Genomic DNA, 18,441 nt, shown 5'->3' on the forward strand with positions numbered 1-18,441 from the left:
AGGAGCATTGCTAGAGAATCCCTACAAGCCCAAGCCCGCGGTTTTCAAACTTCATTGCCTAGCAGGTAATGTTATGTGGCCCAGTTTGAAAGTGGGCATTTCCCACTGAAATCCAACTGAAGAGAATTTCCAAGGAAGAAAGTTTGAGCCCCCAGTGACTACAGAGAAGAAAGTCTAGCATTCTTTCACTTTTTTTAACAGAAGCACTAGCAGGTACTTTCCCATCCAACACTGAGGAACATCCTTTAAAGGAGATGTGTTGATCACTGAGGCAGCTCAAAGACACCTGAAAAAAGAAGAACCTGATCCCAAATTGTTTGAAGTCACAGGGATGACACTTTCATACTCTGCTGGGCTTTGGCTCAGGCTGCAAATCACATTTATTGCAAGTGGAACTACAGTACCTTTATCTTTATTTCTGTTCTAGGTTCTTTGGAGGTACAAGGGAAAGAAACCAGGAACATTAGGAACCAACACTAGAATTTATGAATGGATACCCCAAAATGATCTGCTCGGTGAGAATTTGATTGTGTCAGAGCTTTCATAGGCTCCCTCCCATACTCTTTCCATTTCCAGCAAAAAAGATTAGACTGTGCATCATACAAACAAATCATGCACTTAATGTGTCCTCGCTTTCACATGAAGTAACCCAGAAGTCACCATTGTGTCCAAGATGTTGAATGCTTAGTTATTTAGAGAAAGACACTGATGCAAAATTGATCACATTTCATGATGGCAAAGTCAGACTGCCCAGGTAATGTATTCTAGGGACCTTTCTCTTTCTAGTAACTGGTTCATCAGAGTGGTTTGTCTCTAATAGCTTCCAACAGCAGGGCTTAGTCTTTTCAGTATGAGAAATGTATTTCTTTAGTTCAGTGCCTCTCAACCTTTTTATACTCAAGGTGCCCCCTGGATAGATTTGAGGCACCCCTTGGAAACAGACAGCTTTTATTTTCCACACAGGCATGCCCTCCATGTGCCATCAGGAACATGAGAGGAGGCAGGACACTTGTATGGGGGTCACCCATTTCTGGAACTTTATCCATAAATCGGAACCTGACTATGGCCATGCCCTATTAGTAGATTTCATAGACATTTGGGCTGGAAGGGACCCCAGAGGATCTTTGAGTCCAGTCCACCACCCCAGGGGCAGGAAGTCAGCAGGGATCATAGGAACCCAGCAAGATAAGCATTCAAATGTGTCTTGAAGGCATTTAAAGTGAGTGCATGAACCGCCTCTGGCGGAAGTCTATTCCAAAACTTGGGGACTCGGACAGTGAAGATGTTCTTTCTTATGTCCAGCCTGAATTGATGACGGTGAAGTTTTTGACCATTCAATCTTGCCATCCCTTGGGGCGCTCTGGTGAACAGATGTTCCCCCAGATCCTGATGAGCACCCCGATAAACCTATAGGTGGCCACCAGATCACCCCGAGCCTGCGCTTTTCCAGGCTGAAGAGCCCCATGGCTCTCAGCCTCTCATCATAAGGTCTGTTTTCCTGACCTCTGATCATGCGCGTGGCTCTTCTCTGTACCCTCTCAAGCTTCTCCACATTCTTTTTGACTTGTGGGGCCCAAAACTGGATGCAGTACTCCAGCTGCAGCCTCACCAAGGCCGAGTAGAAGGGGAAAATGACATCCCGGGATTTGCTTGAGAAGCATCTATGGATGCAAGCCAGCGTTTTGCTCACTTTACTAGCCGCAGCATCACACTGAAAGCTCATGTTCATTTTGTGGTCAATCATGACCCCAAGTCCCTTTCATCTGTAGTGCTAACCAGCGTAGCACTGCTGGGCCTATAAGCATGCTTCAGGTTTTTCCTCCCAAGGCGGAGAACATTGCTTTTTTCGGTGTTGTACACCATCAGGTTCTTGTTCGCCCATTTCATGAGCCTGTCAAGATCCACCTGGATCACCCTCCTGATGTTAGATATCAGTGGGGAATTTAGGCCTCTGGCCTAACAGGACAACAAAGCAGTAATAGAGCAGTTTTTTTCTGTCGCTAAGAACTCAGAAAGATCATACTTATGGATTTGTATTTGGAATCTCTGGGTTTATCTTGGGAATCATGTTTGTACACCTAACAGTTTGGACACCTAACAGGATGCTGTGGCACCCTGGTTTAGAATCCCCGCTTTAGCTGTACAAATCCAGAAGTGCCTGGTGGCCCCTGTGGGATTGGCCATGCAAGCGCAATGGAGCCAGGCTGCCTGGTGCTGAGATCAGTGCAAATCTGTTGGGGGGCGGGGAGGGAGTTGCCTTCACTTGGTGCCAGCAAGAAGCAAGTGAGTGCAAGAGTGAACCACAGATATTAGCTTTGGGTTCCCAGTCATGAGAATGGCTACTCTTGTCCTCAGCTGTGTGTCCTGAAGGAGCACTGTGCAAAACCAGGGCAGCAGAAGCATTGCTTTACCCCCGGTACCATGCTACTCAGTGTTTGATTGCAAGTGCGAGAGAAGGGAAGGGTTTCATGGAACAGAATACTGAGAGAGAAACTAGAGCAAATGCAAAGGAGAGCACCCCACATAACACTGAGGCTGGAGTTTCACTGGGCTAAACTGGAGAAGCAGAGAGGTGACGTGGGCTTGATTACTGCTGTATAGCCATGGAAACACAAATGCTGGGAAGACAGCCATTGCTCATCTGGACTGCTGTTTGAAAGCAGTCAGAACTATTCCCTCTTCAAACAGTCCTTTCCCAGTTAGCAACAAACAGTTACTTTGCTTTCTGGAGTCCGAGTCTTCCTGCCATAACTGTTCCTTCAAACTTCTCTCCTGTTCCAGGCCATGCCAAGACAAAAGCCTTCATCACTCATGGTGGAACCAATGGGATCTATGAAGCTATTTACCATGGGGTGCCCATGGTTGGCATTCCCATGTTTGCTGACCAGCCTGACAACATTGCTCACATGAGGGCCAAGGGGATGGCAGTTGAGCTGGATTTTAACACCATGAAAGCCCAAGACTTAGTTGATGCAGTGAACATGGTTGTTAACAACTTCACGTGAGTTGAATATCCGCTTACGGGGAATGGGACCAGGCAGTTTAAGTTCCATGCTGTTGATGCGAGATGCCCCACTGGCTTTCACTTCTGAGAGGGTGGACAGATGCAATGTTTGAAACCTTTCACACTACTGTATAACAAGGTTTGAAAAATTTAACAAAAATGGAGTGTTTCAACCATGGATGGACAGATAGGTGCATCCGCATGCACACACACGCACCCCCCGCCCCCCGTTGTGTCTCCTGGCTGGCACACTTCAACATCTCTGCTGCTCCATGCACCAGTGTGGTCTCCAGCCAGGGGGTGGCCACCTGAGGTTTCACTTCCACCAGGCTGGGGGCATGGAGCAGACTCTGTGTGGCTGTGCAGGAGCTGTAGCTCCTGTATCCTGAGTGGAGTCTCTCAGTTCCAGCAGAGGGGCATAGGGTCTGCAGTCTCTGATTACAGGGTCTCCTGGCCTGAGCATGGGAATGGAGATGCTCCCTACTTCAGCAGGACATCCCAGTGCTAGCAGTAGTGGAGGGGAAAGGGAAGGGGAAGGCTGCAACCATGAGGGCGTGGGGAGAATGGGCATGGGGAGGAGAATACGGCAGTGGGGAATGCTGGAAAATCAACCTACGTGTACAGATACAAGGTGGGAGCTAAATGGTACAAAATTGTACTTGTTCCCTCCAAGTACATTTTTGTCCTGCCTGGAAGCATCTTTTCCCAATGGTACATCTATACGCTAGCTGTTTGGAAATGTTTCAAATTGTTTTCAAAGCTGTTTGAAATGTTTCAAATGTATATGCCTGTCTGCACCCTGGGAGATCTCTATTCCAAAGTACTGAATGCTGGGATCTCACCAGCTTTCCAATACTTGTATTGCACCAACAAAACAAGGCACCTGTATTGCATCTCAGTATCTTTGGACCACCTACCATCTCTCCTTTTTGGAGAAAGGCACCCATGAAGAGGTCCTGGAGCAGCAGTGTTTTCTGCTTCCTGTGCATTAAGTTTAGGCGCATGTACATACATGCGTAGAGTTAGAGTTACTTCTAGTCACTTTCCTATTGGTCTGTTGTATGGGTGAACTCCTGGGTTAGTCAGCTTGTGACAGGTTGTCTTGGCTTCTTACTCAGTCAGGATCCATGCAGCTTGCTCTCCCTGCCCTTAATGACTCAAATGGGGGAACATCTGTCTGTCTCAGACTGGGAAACACAAAATCATGAGAGAAACCCTGCAGATGGTTTCCTCAGATGTAATATTCCTTTGTGAATAATATAATAGATCCAGCTGGATTCTCAAAACTTGCTGCCAGAACAGCTGAAGGAGCTAGGTTAATATGGCAAAAATAACATCTTGGGGCTAGCTCGTATGTTCAGAACTGAGAGACCTGGCCAGTTTGCACACATGCTGTGCTCAGGGGAGGAAAGGCTGTTTCAGAATTAACCACAATGCTGTTTGCTTCCATTCTTTCAGCTATAAGGAAAATGCCATACGGTTGTCACAGATTCACCATGACCAGCCTGTGAAACCTCTGGACCGAGCTGTCTTCTGGATTGAATTTGTTATGAGACACAAAGGAGCAAAGCACTTGAGACCAGCAGCTCACCAGCTCACTTGGTACCAGTACCACTGCCTGGATGTCCTGGCGTTCTTGCTTACCTGTGCCACAGTGACTCTTTTCATCATTGTCAAGTGCTGCTTATTTTGCTGTAAGAAATGTGGTAGGATTGTCAGGAAGAGGAAAACGGAATAGATGTGCCCTTCCCGTTGGCTGCTTCAGTATCTCTTGTAAGGCCCAGATTCAGCAAGGCGCTTAAGGAAGCATGTAAGTCAGTGGGATCACTCACGGGTCTGCAATGAGGTGTGTACTGGTGTACTTGAGGAACTGAGGTCACCTTCTGGGAAGTGACATTAGGAAAGCTGGTCACTTAGCCTATGTGATGTTTACAGTAACTTCCTTTTGGTTTGAGTAAAGGCAAATCTTTAGCTGAGCCACCAATCAGAAACCCTTTGGTTGATTATGCAGGGCTTTATAATATATTGATTGCTGCTAGAATTTTTTTACCTTTTTCTGTATCTTTTTACAAGGATGAAACCCAAGCTCTCCTATGGCCCTTCATGGTTGTCTCCAAATGAAGGGATCACTGAAGATTCACCCACCCAGCTGTCCTCAACTTATTCTGTGCCAAAATGCATCTCTAGATCTGTCCCAGGCAGTGCAGTTCCTAGAAAAATGGGCACTGCCCAGGTAGGGAGTTTAGCTCAGGTGTCTTAGCAGTGGCAACACGTAGGGGGTGCATGGAGGTGCCAGTGCACCCCGACAGGCTGTGTGCCCCACTTAGGCAACAGGTAGTGGGGGCAGGCAGGAGTGCCAGTGCCTCCCTGCAAGCACCAGCTGGGGAGTGGGTGTGCCGCAGCCACTTCTGGGAGTGCTGAGGCTGTGGAGGAACCCGCCCCTCCCCAGTTGGCAAGATTGGCTGCGAGGGGCCTCCCCTCACTGGTCGCTGACTGATCACTGTGGGGCACATGCCCCCCCTTAGGTGCCATCAGTCACTCATGTATCTTAAAACAGTGGGGGGGGCCAACCTTTTTGGCAGGCATGCTACAAATTAAGCCCCAGGCCCTCCTTGAGTGCCACTATGATCCCCTTCCCCTGCCCTATCTGCTGCTCTGCTCCCTGCTATCATTTCCCTGACCTCTCTGCCCTGACCAACTGTGCTGGCTGTCCCCTCCCCAGTCTGCTGTGTGCCACACACACACAGGTTGCCCATACCACTTGTGCTGCAGGTTGGCTACCTGTATAAGATGCCTACCAGAAAGGCCAAGGTTTGGAGAATGAACATGCAGATACCTGAGCCTCTATCCAAGCTTCCAACTTCCTTTTGTTTCCTAAAGTACTGAGCACCTGAGATCTTTCTCTGTCCTCAGTGGGAGCTGCCTGGGGGATCAGAACTTTAATAGACAAAATACAGTTTACTGAGAGACCTCAGTGAAGATCTAGGGATTTCTCACTAGCTGAATAGAATTAGGTGCCTCACTGCTGTGGAGTTTGGGCAGCCACTTCCCACAAAAACTTCTGCAAATCCCAGCCAAAGAATGCTGCCCCTGTTCTCGAAAGCCTTGGCCATAGTTCCTAGGGTGGGAATGAATGATTTCAGGAGTGGCATGGAAGTTCCTGTGACAGCTCCTGTTTTCCTCTACTGTCCCATCTTCCCCTGAGCTATGTGGTTCCTTTCTGAGCTGGGTTGCCATTTTGATTTTCTGTGATCTGCAAAAGCTGAACTCGCCCCTGGGGGCCCAGACCTTCTCTCTCCACCCTGACTAACCAGAGTATTGTCCCCACAGCCAGTTGTAGAGGCAGGTGCTGTTGAGAGACTGCAGAATTCAAAACTCCCCCAGTGTTGTGGGATATTACTCAGCTTACCCAGCCTCTGGATACTGGTGAACTAATTGCTGATACAAATATGGGTAGTTTGATTTCTAGTGGCAGCAGCTTCTCTTCTCAGAAGACAGAGCTTGATCCACAGCTGGCATGAATCAGCAAGGGGCCATTAAAGCCGACAGAGCTATGACTGTTTACACCACCTAGAGTGGGCCTTTGAATAGGTTTAGTCCCAAATCTTCCCCATGGAATATTTCCTCTGGGTTCACCTCAATGCCTTCCCAGAGTACACAGTGAAATTTCACCCTGATTTTAATGTCTAGGGATGAAAGGACTGATTGATGGCTGAGGATTATTGCTATGGGAATTCCCATTAGGCATGAACAGGGAGTAGGGTCCCTAGAAATGGTAGTATTACTACCACAACCTTCAAACAAATTAAAGAACAGCTATTCTTCATCCATAGTGTCACCACCACAGAGGGCTCAGTAGTAAAAGTAGGCTTTATCTTGCATAGGATCTCCTCCATTTTAACCAGCAGAAGCAAGTTCTCAGTCTCCAAGGAAGACTATGCAGAGAAAGATCAAACTGAAGGGCACAAGGGAAGAGGGACTCCAGGCTGAGCTTTCATATGAGCTACAAGGGACTTGGGTGGTGGTGGAAAGGTTCTCACCACTGCAGAACTTTATCTTTCCTTGGGTTCCTACTTTTCCCATGGGAGGCAGAAAGCTAATCTGCAAGGCAAATGACCTTAGCCTGATGCCCTTTCTACTCCATGCCCTGTCATTGTGCTGCCTGCCCCTCTTCCTGATCTGCCATATACCATGCACAGAGGCTCTCCATGTCACTTGAGCTGCAGATGGGCCATCCCTAGATGCTACCTATCAGATGTCTCCAGCCACTTCTAGGTTAGCTAGTCTCTGCAGTAGAAGGATCAAATCACCCACTCTAGCAACTTCCAAAGACTACCATTAACTGCAGAAATTACACTGGAGGACTTTCAAAATTATTGCATTATTGCTCAAAGTCCTCAGCTCGATAAACTGTCAGTTGTTCTGCTAACCACCATTAAGGCAAGCCAATTTGCAAAGATAACAGTCTGGCCAGATCAAGAACTTTGGGTTTTTAGTATTATGCAGGTGCTACAATAAGCCACTATACAGCTATTATGAGTGCTTCTAAATGTGCTTTAATTTGCATACTTATCACATAGCTCTACTGCAAATTAGGTCTTGTGGAAGCAAGCTTTTATATCAGGCTGCAGACCATGCAGCTAGGGAAACAAAGGTACTTAACTTCATTTGCTGCCTCTCTCACTTTTGATGGCTTTGATTGAAATGACCATGACTTGAGATGCTAAGGTTTTTAAAAGGAAAAATCTGAGAAGTATGGGGCTGAAGGATCTGTTCTCAAGCTACAGGCTCAGTGCTTGGCTAAAACTGTGGAACTCAGATGGCAAACTAGCAGCCAGAGGAGACATATGAAGAAAACCACAGTGGCTACACTGGAGCACACAGAAATTGGACAAGTCCAATAGCACTACAATTCTGGTGTCTAACTTATCTGGCCCTGTGGGATGGATCTGGAGTGCAGGGCATGGCACCTGGGCCGCAGGGCTGGCGGCAGCAGCAGCAATAGCTGGCACTACAGGCAGGTGATGCAGATCCATAATCTGGATCCAACCCACAGGACACACTACGGACCTGATAATTCAGTGCAGGGCAAGTGGCAAGTAAGGGCAACAAATTTGGCAGCAGGGCAAGTAATTACAGAAGCTCTGGGATTAATGGTTATTAACACTGCCACTACTTAACATGCTGCCACATTTTCAGATCTGTAGGGAGCTCCATGGGCCAGCTGACACTTTGCACCCAAAAGGCAGATGCGTAGCTGCACAATGAAAACCATGGCAGACAACACTACATATCAAAGCTTTGGCTGTACACTTCTACACGAGTATCAAAATTAAGCTTCTAGATCTGACTGCGTGACAAGTTTGTGCAAAAATGTCAACAATGAGAACCTACAAAAAACCTAGTCACTTAAAGCCCATTATCTTTACCCTACCCCTACAGGAAAATCTCTGAATAGGTGCCCAGCCTGAAGGAATGCGAGAGGTTATATACACATGCAATACAATGTTTATTGAATGAACCCCTTTTCCATGGGCTGAGCTTCTGCTAACCAAATATTCATTGCCTAGTAGATTATTCTCAAATGCTCTGTAATGAGTGTTTAACTACTTGTGATGGTTTAATAAAACTGATTCCTATTTTTGAGGGTCAAAGTGATTGTATTTAATGCATACAGAGGTACACATTTAGTATAAAATGCAATGCTTAGATTAAATGCATTTTGTCACGGGTATCAAACAATATTGCATAAGTTTTCACAGTAACCTTCAGCATATGCAGTTCTGCACAAGAGTTGAGGTCTTTGTGTGGTCCCTCAAAGTATGATGGTGGGGCTTTGTTACAGAACACAGCAGAGATGGAGGAACAGATGTCAGGTTTGGTAGAAGGTTTCTATAAATCAGGAGATAAATGTTAAGAAGTAGTGAAGACAGACTACAGTACTCACATCTGAAAGCCAAGCTCCCGCTACGGAAATACATGCAAGAAAGTTTTCCAGTAAATTTTGAAGCTGAAGCTGCTTTCACATCATTTACTACTGCAAATTCAACTGAAAATTTGTTCCATTCAAGAGCTGGAACACACAGTGGTCTCTGAAATATTATCCAGTTATCCCTGCTAGGGTATGCCAAGTATAGAAATACAGGTGAGTTTGCATACTTCAGAATGAACATGCCCTTAAGTTTTTTGACTATGGCAACTGTGCTACAAGGGACACTGGGGTCTGGACATTGTACAAGTAATGCAACATAGAGGCTGATCCAATGAATCAATAATGGACAGACAGATCCCATATTGAGGGCATGGTAATTACAGAGCTGTTCTAGTAAAAACTAAATGCAGAGCTGCCACCCCTTTTGACAGTTATTAGTTAGGTAGCCATTAGAACAAAACAAAAATACTCCAATGATCCATGTGCAGCAAAGCTTATGGGTTGAACTCCTGCAGTAGAATAGGGGGTTGGGAACATGACCCTACCCATGCCCCATTACAATTAATTTTTGTTGCTGTTGTTGTTATTCAGAAATTCCCCCCTACTCAAAAGCAAAAGTATTCCTTCCAGGTGGAAGGTACCCTTTTTGAACACAAGCCTGCCCTCAGAAAACTGGTGGAAACCAAACTAAAAGTTTCAATAGTTACCAATTTATTTTATAAAAAAAATGGTAGCAATGTAGAGTACAGCAACATTTTCTGGTTTCACACACGTGAATTGTGGACATTCCAAGCAATGTGTACATTTTGGAGAGGAGAAAGGCTAGACAAGAGGTTTGACCAAAATATTACTGAACACAGGAAGATTCTTTTAAAAAGGTTAAAAATTAGATATCAATAGTGTCTTCTTAATATTGCTTTCATTATTGAAGACTGGGAAAAAACAAAAAAACAAAAAACAAACACTTGACTTTACAGAGGTTAAAAAAAAAAAGAACAGAAAAACCAGGCTGCTACAACACTGCCATACAGTCAAATCATACTTCAATATTTGCATACTTGATAGCAGCATTTTTTCCATTGAACCATGTGAAACTACATTTAAGAAAACAAAAGCAAAAAAAGAATATATTATGGCAGTTATCCATCAGTATTAAAAAAACCCCAAACAAACCTAGGATGAAGTCACTAAGTAGATGAACACTTATTGAGAATGAACCAATATCTACATTCTTAACTGCTTCCCATTCTGCTCCAATAAAAACATCAACTGTGTGCATTTTTTGGCTTTTTTTCTTCCAGTTCAAAGTTTACTGCATGCTTGGAACAAAGAGGGTCATCAATCCTTCTACACAATGAACTTGAGACAGCTGAAAATAAAATTTACTACTTGTAAACACACACAAAAAATACAAGCTTTGCTGTTGTTGTTTCAAATGACCACTGGCTCCAGAAGGATTATCTTCTATATCTGCCCCTTTCTCCTCTGTCTCTGTCCCGGTCACAAATCCTCTCTCTCTCCCTGTCCCGATCACGCCCTCTATCACGCTCTCTGTCTCTTCTGTTATCCCTGGGACGGTCCCGTTCCCGTTCCCGGTCTCTCTCTCTCGGTCTGCTTCTCCGACCACTGACAACCGCTTGCGTGCGCCGCAGAAAGTCATCTACCCTCATATCATAATCATGCTGTGAAAAGGAGAACAGTTCTAGTTAGTTTGTTTTCCATTCTGACTACCCAAACCATTTCACTCACCCACACAATTACCTAAAACTGGCTATGCACTTAGGGGCTCCTGGGAGACCAAGATCAAAAGGTAGCTGCTAATGTGGCATTCTAGCACAATTTATTGTGCGTGTTATCAGTTCTTCCCACCTGCCTTCAAAACACCATCTGATACTTTTTAATTTCTTCATTTATGGATTTGGAGCACAGCCTCAGGTATGTGCTTAGCAAGTCTGCAGCTGACACCAAACTGGATGAATTTGCACACACTTCTGAAGTCAGGATTAAGATTTAAAAGGACCTTCATAAACCAGAAAAAGGGCTACAATTTATTGAATAGAATTCAAATGAGGACAAAGCCTTGTACTTAGGACTGCACAGTCACAAGCACAAAACCAGACTGGGATTATTGTGGACCAGAAGCTGAATATAAGCCATCAGTGTGCTCTTGTTACAACAGCTTACTGGGGTATATTAACAGAAGTATTGCTGGCAACAGTGTGGAAATGATTCCCCTACTCTAGTCAGCACTGGTGGGACCTCACCCGCAGGGCTGTGTTCAGAATCACACTTCAAGGAAGATATGGACAAAATTAAACTTCAGGTTTTTTTTTTTTTTTTTTTTTTTTTTTTTTTTTACTGTCCAGTTACAAATTTAATACAGACAGGGGCTTTGTGGCTCACTACCACCTAACAAAAACTTTTACCAGCCTCTCTGCACTTCACAGGAAATAACTATCTTTCCTTCTTGAATGGTCCCACTGCCCCAAACTAGATTGCTTATTATAATGCACTTTTTTCATAATGGATCCTTATAACACATCTTCACTCCTAGTTCACAGCACTCCATCCCTCCAAGCAGTTTGTGTTTAAACGGAAGCTTCCCCCTGATACTGAGCTCAGCCTATATATCTGCCTCTCAGACCGAAGGAAGGGCATTTGGATCCCCAAAAGACAGTGAGGAGAGCTGCTGCACAATATAGTTGGTTCAAGTTACAAAAAAATCCTTGACTTGTAAACAAATGAGAAAGAACCTAGGGGAAAGCAACCAAAAGGGGAAAAAAATAAAAGGAAAGGTTAGAGGTCTAGAAAGTGTGACTTGCAAGGACAGGCTGGAAGAACTGGGATTATTTAGCCTAGAGGACTGAGGCAGGAATCTATTAACAGTCTTCAAATACTTAAAGGGTGTTTAGATTGGGGGGGGGGGGGGAGGAGGAATCAACCTTTTTGACAGTTGTACTGCAAGGTGAGCCCTGCACATCCTCCCCGAGTGCCACTCTAATACCCTTCCCTTGCCTGATCTGTTGCTCTGCTTTTTGCTCCTTGCCCTATGCTCCCTCCTCCCCAGTCTGCCCTGTGCCACTTGTAGCATGCATACCAGAGGCTGGCCACCCCCATTATAAAAGGAAGGTGACAGAGGGAGCAGAATAAGGAGTAACCATCTTAAAATTGCAACAAGCAAAATTTAGACTGAATATAAAGCAAGAACTCTCTCACTGGGATAGTTGTTGAGCATTAGAACAGATTACCTAGAGCAGGTGTTGTCAACCGAGGATACGTGTCCCCCTGGGGGTACTTGAGATGGCCTTAGGGGGTACACACAGGCAGGCAGGGATGGAGCACCACCACGTATGATCTCGCGCTGCTGTGCAGGTGCTGCCTGCCTGGCCAGATGCAGCGGGGTAGGGGAAGCTTGCATGCAGCAGCTGCCACCGCTCCGCATTCAGCCGTGTGCCACCCCCCATGTTTGGTTGCCAGGGGTACACTGACCCAAAAAGGTTGAAAACCCCTGACTTAGAGAATAAGGAACACCATCCTTGAAAGTTCTTAAAGAGGTTAGACAAATGTTTGGGTGAGCTAGTTTAGATAAGGATGACCCTGCCTGGAGCAGGGGGCTGGATTAGAAAAGTAAGGTTGGAAGAGACTTCAGGATGTTATCTATGATTTTGTCTTCTCAATGTTTCACCACACAGCAGGTAGTGAAGCTCTAATTCCACCGCTAAGAGAACCAGAAGCCAGGTCCCCCAAAATAAGCTCTTATGCGTGCATCCAGATGAACGCGGTTGTGTGGGATGTAGCACTGCAGACACGTTTGCAGTGCCACATACCGCACAGTTCGGTGTTCTCTGCGCTGCAAGGGCGCATTGTCTGATTGTGCACTGCGCCAGTTTTTTTGACACCTAGATATATGCTCAGGTAGTGCGTGCTGCTGAAAAGAGGAGCCGGGCCATCTGGAGCCATGTTCTGCTGCCAGACAGGCTCCATGTGGCATTGCCACAGCTGCAGCTCCGGGAGGCCCCCAGGACCCCAGGTGTGCAGGCCCCAGCCTTCCCTACCCTACCCAGGGCAACTTGCCATTTGCCAAAGAGCACATGGGACAGGCGATCCCTGGGGACAAGCAGCTGTGGTGCAAGTTGTGTCGCTGCTATTTGTCCCCAGGGAACCAAACATTCATCTGTCCTATCAACCTATTCTTGTCTAGAGTATTTGGGTTACTGTGCAGCACTGAGCACTGCTACAATGACCCTTTTTCTACCAACAGTGAAGGGTAAATGATCAGAAACACAGCATTACAAGCAATGACACCAACAGGTGAAGGTCACACCTATAACTGAATATGGAAAGTCAAGCAGCAATTTGGGATTTTCCCTCTAGGTCAGACTGGTAAGCATGGCGGGTGGTGGAAAGGGTGCTTCCTATTACAGCATTGGCCACTGTTTTTCCTGGGAATCTCTGAACATATCAGGCAATACCCCAAAACCCCTGGCAGTGTGCTTGTCTTCCCTACAGCACATAGTAGGATGTTCATGGTATTTCTGGTTTGTGCTTGTAGTTATGTGTGGCAGTCTGAAGTATCTGTTTTGGGATATCCTTAGATAAATGGCTGTGAACACAGGGGACAGACTTGATGGTCCTGGAAACCACCCCCCAGTCCTCAATAAGACTGGACCCTAAATCAGAAACTTCTTCAAAGAGTTCAACAAAGAAAAACAGCCACTGATCTGTAAAAAGAAATGCTGGGATTTCTGTATTGACACATCTCCTAGAGGGGATTTTCAAGTCTCTCTCACCTGGATGACCAGACTTATAAAAATGCATTTAGAAGACTTACATTAAGGCCAAGGTTTTCAGAACCCTCACGGGTTTAAGCTGCTGGCATCCCTGGAATTTCTGTTACTCCTATTTCTGCCGTACAATCTCTTTCTCCCCCCACCAGTACGTACACTTACTACTCGCTTGTCTCGGTATCTTGCTTCGTGCGGTACTGGGTGGTGTCCTGAGTAGGGAGGGTGAGCTTGAGGTGGAGGAGCATGGTGCTGATAGTAAGGGTGATGGGGAGGCTGCTCCAGACCTGGATATGGTGGCTGCAAGGAAAGTACAGCATGTTTATCAAGTGCTCCAAAGCAGAGAACAAACAGCACTTAAAGCTAGGAAAAATGCTATCCGAGTAGATTTTTCACCCACAGGTACAGAATGTCTTAGAATATTTACAATGCAAAGGAAGTATGGTTGGATGCATTATAAATTGTAGCAGGATCCTTGAGACATTTTCCCCCTAAACTACCAGCACCAAGTGTTTTAGGTATAGCTCCAAAGCACTGACGTGTAGTATCATAATCACCTCAGCTTTCATTAATTAGCCAGTTCTATTCTGCGTGTAGACAAGGATATTTTGGCATAAATGAGAGTCTTCACTGGCAAAGAATCCATTCGTTACACTGACTTGAATCAGAATAATCACAGTAAGAGCATCAAGCTTGTTCTACATGACAAAATAACCTGCTCCAGGTGACAGCAGCCAAGTTTTTCTTTAAAACTTAAGAGCCACCTGACCATTTCTCCTTTCTCCCTCTTGCCCCCATCCACCTCAATTTCATTCCAACATGTCAGCAAGGTCCTTCACACAGAGGAGCACTATTTGGCTCGCAGTGTAATTTCTACCCAAACTGGATGGGATAGCTGAATTTTATGACAAGTATTCAGCTAAACCTGAGGGGGAGAAGGGGGGGATAAAGAGGGGTGGGGGGAGAAATGGGTGTCAGCAGATTTAGTGATGTCTGAAGAGGCATACTCCTCTCTGCAGTCTGCCAGACCTAGTTGCTGTGATTCTCCTTCAGTTTGGGGATCTTATCTTTTTTGTGAGGGGAGGGAAAAGGGTTCCAGCAAAGGAGAACAAATCACAACACCATCTATAGCAGGCATCCCTTTCTTTCATGCAAGAGGTACAATAAAGATAGCCACATATTTCACAAATCTGTTACTAAAAAAGTCATACATGATGATGACATCCACAGTCAGAAAGCAAGGAGCTACACAATCAAAAATATGTATTCATCAGTAAGTACAAAATATTGCCAACCACCAACCAGCAGAACAAAGAGGGGCATGTTTTGAGTAGCAAATGAGTTAACTGGATTTTGCTGGCATGTGCCCTCACCTGAGTACAGAGATAACCTAATCAAATAGCTGTTGCCACCACCATACAGCCATGGCTTTACCCAAGTTCTGATGCCAAATACACTCTGCTTCCTTAAGAAGTTCCACTGCCCAAGCCAATCATCTTCCCCATGGACACAGCCTTCCAATGCACCACAGAGGCCCGTTTCCTTTTTGATACATTTTGTTTTCTTGTTTGCGGGTCTGACACGAAGGCCAGTTAGTGATCTGAATGCAGGGATTCAGGGCAAGGAGAGAAGGGTGTGGACATTCTTCACATTCTTTGGCTTTATTTAAAAATAGAATTTTCCTCAAATCTTATAGCTTCCATGCACTCAAGCTGAATGGATTACTACTGTCCTAGGTCTTATGCTGTGACCGCAGCCTCTGAAATGTTAACAGTATGTTTATCACTACTAGCTAAAACTTCTATGCATGATCTCTTCATATACGTAGTTCACCCAACTCAATCTCGGGTATTTTTGCATATTCAATGTACACAGCACAGCAAAAATATGCAGTATTTGAGTGAGCAGTAGGATAGGTCAGGATATAATAAAACAGGTCCACAGGATTTAAAAAAAAAAAAAAGAAAAAAAAAGAAAAAGAAGCAGGGTCATTCAAGAAAATAACTGAAGCTAAAGAAAATACAAACCATTCCTTGCCATGGTGGTGGTGGTCCCATGTTGTGGAATTCCCTCACATAATCGTTGTAGGACTGCAAAGACAGACAGAAATGTTAGTGACTGCTCACAGCTCTGAAAGCACTGAACATTATGCTAAAAATAACACCTCCCCACCCCCCAACCAAAACAGGTGGGCACTAACTCACCCCATTTAAAAACACATCTCGGCGAACTCCTGAAAATCGTCTGTTGGGAATAAAATGCGTAAAACTAAATCCAAGTTATTCATACCAACAAGTTACTACGGCATCAAATAAAAGAATAGGAACACATCTTACCTGTCTACTTCTGGATACCTGGGATCCTTTATATACCCTGTTCAAACATCAAGCAGCGTTATCAAACAACTTCAACACAGCATGGCAACAATCTTTAAAACCCATAGTCCTTCATTAGAATGTACCCTTCCATTGTGCCTTTCCTTACAGATACGTCCTTGTACATACTGTTATTACTTCCAGTTTCAAAAAGGCTCACAAAATAATGCAACAGACTTCACAATTTCTTTGATGCTTGAAGTAATAATGCAGTAACAAAGAGGATGGATACACTTGCATAGGCTTGTATGTAGTACAGAGAAAACATCTGTGCAGATGAAGGTTAGAACTATTTTACTAATCTACTTGGAAGTGCTTGAAGACCATTGTCATGTAACTGACTCCCTGGTGATGGCCTCTACCAACTAACTGCATGTTCAACGCCAAACCTGGGCTGCTCCAAATCTAGGCTTCTTAGGCAACTGCTCTGTGGTGGGAAATACTTGGAAAATTAAAAGCAAGAGATATGATGATATTCCAGAGGAAAGCAGATCATTACAGCCACAGCAGATTCTTGGAAGTGAGCAATTAGCATCTACTACCTTTAACAATCGTGTAACATGAAACACTGAACAGGCACAGAGCACCAGGCACTTTATGGTACCACATAAATGTACTTTTTTTACTTTAATTTTCTATTGTCCAACTAGTGTAAGACTTCAGTAATTTCTGTTATGTTCAGAGAGGGATTTTCAAAGGCACTGGCCTAACTCAGCTCCCCACCAAAAACAACAAGTTTTACTACCGACTTCAATGAGAAGAAAATTAAACTAGTGCCAAGTGATTTTCAGAAGTCTTACTCAAACCCCAGCCACATAAACACCTGTTATATATTTAATACTTCAAAATTCTGTAGTATTATAAACACTTGCACAGCTGTACACATGTATCTTCATAATAAGATATTAACCTGGTCTTTGGTGAAACTCAGGGGGATAGTCAATCCTTGGTTTCTTTCTGCTGTTATGAATATCATAATCCTCTGGTCGACGCCTACACAAATTAGATATCAGAGATTAAACAAGCTTGTTTGGAGCATTCTTCAGAGCAGCATACTTTTCTGGAGAAAGCCCCACAGGCTTTCCAGGATCTCTGGCTCAAGGTGGGCAGAACTCAGTCCACTTCAGTTATGGTTTCAAACTATCTACAGAAACAAGTTTTAACATAAATCATCACAAAAGATATTCTGATCTAGTTAGATAGCTAGTGATCTTTTATCATTACTTTACTGTTCTTAACAGATGCTCTTGGTAAGAGGAATTTTATTCAACTATCCCTTAATATCCAAAGAGAATATTTAAGAAGCTAAAACAAAACGAACTCTTAACTTACACTTTAACATTACATTTTCCACATTCCATCTTAATCTATCCTAGAAAAAAAAAAATAGACAAAAAAGGCTAATTCTGACTACTAAATCAGTTTCTACAAATATAAATACAGTTGATCTCATTTCCAAGAATAAAGCATCTTTTCCATTTAACATAAAAATTTTGCCAGATTTCTAACTACAGGGCAGACAATTCTTTGTAAAATGAAAATCTTCCTGGATGTGTTTTTAAATAAAGGCATATATGCCTTGCATAATACCTCTTCCACCATTATCTTTCTAACCTGGTAATGGCAAGAGGTACTTTTAAATATTATTATTCAATCAGTGCTTTTGAGTAAAGATTAATTCCAAACTTTTACGCTTCCTAATAAATGAGAAAATAAAAGCTCCCTTCTAAAGAGAGCTGCTTCATTATTGAAGTGTTAAATAATATCCAAGAACTTCATTCACAATGAAGAAGCCAATCTTAAGACCAGCTCCATACATCACTAAGCTCATGGTAGGATACAAAACTGGTTATTATTCATCTTGGTGGAATAGAAACTATTATAAAAACTATCCATCACTCTTCAACATGAACGTTTCAAAACCTTAGGCAAAAACAAGCTTTTCATCAACAAATATTTATGCCAAATGTTACGTTTCTTTAACTCTATTAACTGCTTTGCAACCATACCCATTAAATAACTATAATAAACAATCCATTTTACTAAGTTTGTTTAGTAGATAATCTTTTTTCCTCCCTCCCTCCTCCCTCATTTTTTAAAGTCCGCTTTAACTGATTGTTTTTTTGTTAAAAAGGAGAGCAGATTCCTCACCCTCTGAGCAAAAAACCCAAGAACAAAGCAGTTGCATCTACAGCAAAATCAGATTAAGAAAAAAATAAAAGCTGGTGTAAAGAATAAACATACCGCTTTCTTGTAGTTTTGAGAGTGCATTTACGACCGGTATAAAATATGATAGTAACAGTTCATTTAGTAGTCCAACTACTGACTTTAAGCTGTAAGCCACAA

General features: G+C 43.9%; 2 protein-coding genes across 11 annotated transcripts in view; one reads left to right on the forward strand and one right to left on the reverse strand.

Moving 5' to 3' along the window:
• LOC109309434 (UDP-glucuronosyltransferase 2A1-like) overlaps window positions 1-5,336 on the forward strand; it is a 49,726-nt gene extending 44,390 nt beyond the window's left edge. For all 4 annotated transcript variants that reach the window (XM_019534191.1, XM_019534190.1, XM_019534189.1 and 1 more), the window contains 3 exons: window positions 428-515; window positions 2,782-3,001; window positions 4,463-5,336. In XM_019534191.1, coding sequence (XP_019389736.1) covers window positions 428-515; window positions 2,782-3,001; window positions 4,463-4,742 — 588 coding nt within the window. In that variant the 3' untranslated portion in view covers window positions 4,743-5,336. The remainder of the gene's footprint in view (window positions 1-427; window positions 516-2,781; window positions 3,002-4,462) is intronic.
• A 4,288-nt stretch (window positions 5,337-9,624) lies between these two features.
• YTHDC1 (YTH domain containing 1) overlaps window positions 9,625-18,441 on the reverse strand; it is a 30,971-nt gene continuing 22,154 nt past the window's right edge. For 3 of the 7 annotated variants that reach the window (XM_019534198.1, XM_019534196.1, XM_019534192.1), the window contains 6 exons: window positions 17,006-17,088; window positions 16,057-16,093; window positions 15,925-15,988; window positions 15,748-15,810; window positions 13,880-14,020; window positions 9,625-10,618 (listed from right to left, as the gene is read on the reverse strand). In XM_019534198.1, the coding sequence (XP_019389743.1) occupies window positions 10,394-10,618; window positions 13,880-14,020; window positions 15,748-15,810; window positions 15,925-15,988; window positions 16,057-16,093; window positions 17,006-17,088 (613 nt within the window). In that variant the 3' untranslated portion in view covers window positions 9,625-10,393. The remainder of the gene's footprint in view (window positions 10,619-13,879; window positions 14,021-15,747; window positions 15,811-15,924; window positions 15,989-16,056; window positions 16,094-17,005; window positions 17,089-18,441) is intronic. The other 4 variants (XM_019534197.1, XM_019534195.1, XM_019534193.1 and 1 more) reach the window with 3 other exon arrangements.

The sequence above is a fragment of the Crocodylus porosus genome, unplaced genomic scaffold, assembly GCF_001723895.1.
Source record: "Crocodylus porosus isolate Cpor-Errol unplaced genomic scaffold, CroPor_comp1, whole genome shotgun sequence".
NCBI lineage: Eukaryota > Metazoa > Chordata > Crocodylia > Crocodylidae > Crocodylus > Crocodylus porosus.